The sequence below is a fragment of the Ranitomeya variabilis genome, chromosome 1, assembly GCF_051348905.1.
Source record: "Ranitomeya variabilis isolate aRanVar5 chromosome 1, aRanVar5.hap1, whole genome shotgun sequence".
Lineage (NCBI taxonomy): Eukaryota > Metazoa > Chordata > Amphibia > Anura > Dendrobatidae > Ranitomeya > Ranitomeya variabilis.
Genome location: NC_135232.1, coordinates 272,267,314 through 272,273,313, shown reverse-complemented (window position 1 = coordinate 272,273,313; position 6,000 = coordinate 272,267,314). Strand labels below are relative to the sequence as shown.

At 38.7% G+C, this 6,000-nt stretch overlaps 1 protein-coding gene across 1 annotated transcript in view; it reads left to right on the top strand.

The window, feature by feature from the left end:
• The first annotated feature begins 598 nt into the window (after nucleotides 1-598).
• SLC5A1 (solute carrier family 5 member 1) overlaps nucleotides 599-6,000 on the top strand; it is a 169,015-nt gene continuing 163,613 nt past the window's right edge. The window contains exons 1-2 of the mRNA XM_077293857.1: nucleotides 599-1,109; nucleotides 3,566-3,637. Coding sequence (XP_077149972.1) covers nucleotides 984-1,109; nucleotides 3,566-3,637 — 198 coding nt within the window. The 5' untranslated portion in view covers nucleotides 599-983. The remainder of the gene's footprint in view (nucleotides 1,110-3,565; nucleotides 3,638-6,000) is intronic.

The window sequence follows — 6,000 nt, the reverse complement described above, 5'->3', positions numbered from 1 at the left end:
AATTTACAGGTAGTAGAAGTGGCCCTTGTGGGAGGGGCCATGCGTACCTAATGAATTAGGCAATAAGGCTGGGTGGGTTAGTCTTTCAGGGAACTGAACAGACAGAAGGTATTATAAAAAAAAGATAGTTTATTACATGAAGTATTGATGGTTACCTATGTATTGAGGAATTTTAATAAAGGCCGCAGCCAATAATTTTCCACTAAGTCAACGTGTGGCTGTGTAATTACTAGGAATCGTTATCTAAGGTTATATTTACGGTTTTTTATTTCATATGTTCTATTGATTCATGAAGTAAAAATTAAAATAGCAGTTACTCTTTAAGTAATTTTATTGTTGACTGCAGATTTTCATGTAAGCCAGAATGGGATAAAATAAGACTGGACTTTGTCATCTTTTTTTTCTTTGACATCAGAAATATGCCATTTAATTACCTTTATCAAGCTATTTAGTTGTATGTATTGTAAGATTGTTAATTAGAAAGTCTAAGGGTCAAACTGAACCTGAAAAGGACATCATGTTCCGGAAAAGTTATCTTTTAATTAAATGATTGTCAGCACATCAGATTTTTCTTTCACTTCCTTTATGTATTTGTCTCATAGAGAAGACAACATTGTTAATGCTAACAATACACAAACTGTCCGGAGAAAGGTGCCAAGCTGGCATCACCTGGCATACACCCATCTGCTGTCTGTTACCTGATTCCGCACATTCCAGTTCTTAACAACACAGGTGACTTCTCAGGTCTCACCCTTATCAAGGAATGCTGAACTGTAGGGGATATGAAGGACTTATCTGAGTCCTGACTAGGTTTTGGAAAGTAAATCAGAAGCAAGTTATACATTGGTAAGGTAAGGGGCGGGAGGACCAATGTGGGATGAGTTTATTATTAACCCCACATCTGAGTCACACACCTAAAGGAAGAATAGGGCACCTGCTGGCAGAGTGCACAGAGACAGTGTCTCTAGACTGACACAGGCAACATGTCATCCACTCCAAGTTCCACCACAGGTGGTCCAGCCAAAGACGACTCCATCCCCATCAACAACCCAGCGGATATATCTGTAATTGTGGTATATTTTTTGGTGGTGCTGGCTGTGGGAATATGGGTGAGTATTTTATTTATTTGGAAACTGTATTTGGAGATCATCATAATGATTGCGGATTTGTCTCTTATGAAGAACGGTGCAAAAAGCTAAATTGTCACTAATGTATTCTTTATACGTTTTTGGACCACGTGCAATTATTTAGCTTATGTGATGTAGTGGTGCAGAATCTGAGACCTTTGGACTCCTAGAATGGGAATAAAAGCCTCTGTTATTTTTACATTATGCAAGAAACCAGTGAAGAGATGTTATCATACAGTCAAATTAAACATCCTATATGAGATATATCAAGCTTGCTTCCCTGGTAGCAAAAATATACCCAGACAAATCTTGGAGCATTTGGGCCATTGTCTATATATTGTGCTCTTACCTATTGTTGATATTCAGTACTACATAACTGATTGTTAGTAACAAGGCAGAAAAAAAATCGAATGAAAGACTAATCTAATGAGTAAATGATGATAAACTAGGCAGTTCCACAACGTGCAAAGAATTACATAATGCAGTATTTCTTTTCTTTGTGTCTGTAAATAATTCCTGCAAAATCCAAAGTGTACTTTTCTGTTATATGCATTAGGTTCATTTAAAGTTCTAATCATCTAATAGCTTGAGAAATGGATTTAAGAGCTGTGTATTGAAGAGCTTTAAATAACAAAATATGCCACAAATTGCCCCCCAAAAGAGCACTTCTCATTTAAAACGTGTCTTTAAATGGAACCTTTCAGCTTTCCCAGGCCCACCCAAACCCCTTTTTTGGCTTTTTGCCTTGTCTGTGACCATAAAATCATTTTTATACCTTGGCCTGTGATATGCTAATTAGAAAGTGACTAGTAGTGGGGTGATGCTTTCACCATACTAATCATCCCACTAATCATAGTATCATGCCCCTGTGGGGGTGAGTGATATGATTTGCAAGAGCGGCATCACCACCGACCCTTTGCAAGTCTCTGCCTCCCTGACAATCTGCATTGAAGCCGGGTGTACGCTCCCCAGCTTCATCCCAGAGAGGCAACGATGACACAGGACTCCATTCTTCACCACTGGCTCTGTAAATCATGCAGATTGATGTTTTACATCACTACTGACTCCCTGGACATACTCAATGCACTGATATAGCCATTGTACCAAATATATTATTTAATGCAAATTATTGCTGTATTTGTATGCCAGTAATTAAAGGAATGTTCTGAAACTAATATTAATTTTCATCCTAAATGTCTCTATTTATTTTAATAATATAATAGTTTATCTAGTATGGTTTGTTACCTATTTCTGTTTTGATGATGCTCCATTTGTGAATCCCCAGCAAATGCTAGGATACTCAAACAGGATGTCATCAGGGGGCAGGGGCTGTGGTCACCAATCAAAGCCTCTGTCCCAACCCTGAAATGAAGCGTCATCAGTGAGGTCCATTTAAGGTGCGGGACTAGTCCCTGCTGTACTGAGTATGAGCTGGTTGTCAATAACGACATATGCTCAATATGAGGTCACTGCTCACTGTGCAATAGTCTTCTCCGTGCACAGTGACAGTGTGCTCCCATGCCAACTGTTATTAGAAGTGGTGACCCAGTAACAGAGTGCACGCTCAGTGTGCATTGTAAGGTTGTTATCCGAGTAGCAGGGAGAAAAGAGATCACAAGGTAATCTTCTTTCAAGGTGCACTGACAGTTGACTCTGGATGGTCACTTCTCATTATAACCAGTGAAGAAGCGCACTGTTACTGTTCAATAAGCAGAATATTGCAGAGTGAGCAGTGAGCTTGGACTGAGCATATGTCATAATTGACAACTGAAGCATACATAGTACAATAGGAACTAGCCCAGCTCCTGAAATGGACCTCAGTGATGAAGCTTCCTTTTAGGGTAGGGACAGAGGCTTTTGAGTCCCCTGATGATGTCCCCTTTGAGTATCCCAACATGCATAGATTCTCAAACAAAGCTTCATCAAAACGGATATAGGTAAAGAAAAAATAAAGCAATTAGATTAGAGAGGGAAGGGTATGGACTTTTTAATTAAACTATATTAGAAAAAGTATCATATTATTTAAATAAATGGATAAGACATTTAGGATGTAAATCAATATTAGTTTTGGACCACCCCAAAAAGTGTCTAATGTGGCTTATGGGTCCTACTAAATTTATCATGGCATATGCACCATTATGATGAATTTGGAGCACTTTCTGTCATTTTCTCCTCATTTTCTCTTGTAACTTCATGCCCCCTTTCAATAACATTAGCAATAAATCTTGTCAAAATAATCTAATAAATGTATCCGGAATTTATTAGTAGAAGCCCATGTAAATGAAACATGTCAGAGTGGTGCCAAGTTACATCGCAGATGTTATTAGAACTATAGTATATAGACTATAGCCTTGCATCATCGTATCTGGTACATTTCTGATACATGGATATCAGAGTCTATCATGTCTTTTGACCTTTTACCCTGTCTACTGTTTCAGGCTATGGTAAGGACAAGCCGTGGTACTGTAGGAGGTTTCTTCTTGGCAGGACGTAGCATGGTGTGGTGGCCGGTAAGTGTCATTAAGAAGAGGGGACTTAATTAAAATGGTTGTCCACTACTTTAAAACTGATCCTTAGGATGCCATCAATATCAGATTAATGCTGGTGCAACACCTGGAAACATTTTGGGTCATAGCAGCAAATATCCAACTGGACATAGCATCAGATAATTTATTCATATCCACATAAACTCATGAACCACGATATTGCAAATTTATCGCATGTAGCAGTCAGTCGCTTGCATACATAAAGGTTACAGTACGACATGTTGTGGGTGAGGTTACAGTAAATCATTTCATCGGTAGGAGAACAGTAATACAAATCAAATGGAACTTGATTAATACTATGGCCCTGATTCAGCAAAGCAATTATGCCAGAAATCTGTGTAAATCAAATGGAAAAGATGACAAACCTTCTCTCAACAATGCCGCTCTGGATTAATCAGGGTTTATGTGTCTTGGATGACTACTCCCAAAGGCAGGTCTCTAGCGGCTTCTCCATGCCTGATCCACATGACTGATTCTTCCTATACACACTCATGGGAAGAGAGCTGTCAGTCATAGAAACTAGGTGGGAAAAGTGGCCAGGCACCTGTTTTGGACTGGTCAACCCAGACACAGAGTAACCGACCAGTTTTACAAAATATGTTTTCTATGAAATGCCGCAATGATTTAAAGACAACGTACATAGCTGCAGTGTCTGATTCATGCTGCTGGTGGCTTGGGCAGCATGAACCAGCTGATGACTTCCCTTTAAAGTATCTGCTCAGCTCTGCCTAGCACTTATATAAAATGATAAACATGCATTAATAGGTTGCGCTTTTATTTGACAAGTATAAGGCTATGTACACATGTTGCGGATTGGGGTGCAGAATGTTCTGTACAAAATCTGCATCTCCTGGCAGAAAATGCAGGTGCAGTAAAACCGCAACGTGTGCACATAGCCTTAAATGTCTGGGTAGGTTTGTACCCATGGATGCATTCAGAGATGACAAGACATGAAGACACAAAAGAGCACAGTGAAACCAAAAACACTCCGTTGTAAAAAAAAATCACAGTAATCAGCAAGTGCTAGTAAAAAGATGTAAAAAACAGGGTATTTGGTTGATACATTTTTTTGCAAAAATGTATACTAAGCTGCTCCACCAAACGTCAAGGTATACCCATATAGAGCAGTCCTAACTGATGCATGCAATCCCTATCTGATGTATTTAAAAACCTGATCATCTGTATATTACCTGTATGAGCAGGGTTCAGAGAGGAAATGCCTATGTGGGCACGCTGAATGGAACAGCTTTTGTGCAGATAGCCCACAAGGAGACTTTTGTGTCTTCAAGTCTCTTGGTGGTGTGTGAACATGTTCCTACAGACTTGTTCACTGTGCAAGTAGCCCATGTGTTTCTGTTTCCAGAGATGACAAGACAGTGGCAATACTTTCTTCTGTATCATGCTAATCTGGCACTCTTTTGCAATGGTATTATGATTAATGCCGTCCTTTACATTTATTTATATATAGTTGTGAAGAACTAACTTGTAATATAATATTTATGTAAAGTTATTTTAGAAAGAAAACCAGTAAATATAATCTAAGCTTAAATGAACAGTATGAGTGGCGAGGTTATGAATGGTACAAGCAGGCACAATGCCAGTTCTCTGTGTGTCGCAATAGCACGCTGAATGAACAACTTGCCAAATCGAGACGTGTTGATCCGGATAAGAACACTCATGCTTTGGAAGGATTAAAGACAACTTCCTTGTGCCCCTACCTACTCTATGTCTCTAACATTATGCAAATCCAATGGTGAGTTCAAAACTGAGGATATCTAGAAATTACAGATTATACTCAATTACTTTCCCATAAACTTTCAGATACAATGAAGGGTGGAGGTCACAATGTTTCACAAAATCTTTTCTTCAAGTAAACAATTCTCATTCTCCATCTTCTCCATGTATAGCCATTGTCTTATCCCTCCTTGAGAAATCCCATTTTATCTGGAGAAATAAACTAAAGCCCAATTTATCAAAATCGGCATTCTGCACTCCAATCTTGATAAGGGGGTGTGCTGGAGTTAGATGCTCCTGATTCATGAAGTGAGCTCGTTCAGAAAAGTTGGAGTTTTTATCTGTGTTTTTCTGACCTCCTCTCAGCTGATTTATAACCATAGACCACATCAAACTTGAATTTGCAGTGAAACAAAGAGCTTGTAAAAGCCAAACGGTGGAAAATTTGCAATGAAACCCAAATGAAAAAATTATTTTTAGCCCAAAATACATGCAATTTAAGTAGGAAAATGTCCCCAAAGGTGGCCATCCCCTTTAATTGTTTCTCTAATTTCCTAGTATAGTAAGTAATCTATTAAATCATAACATGAAGA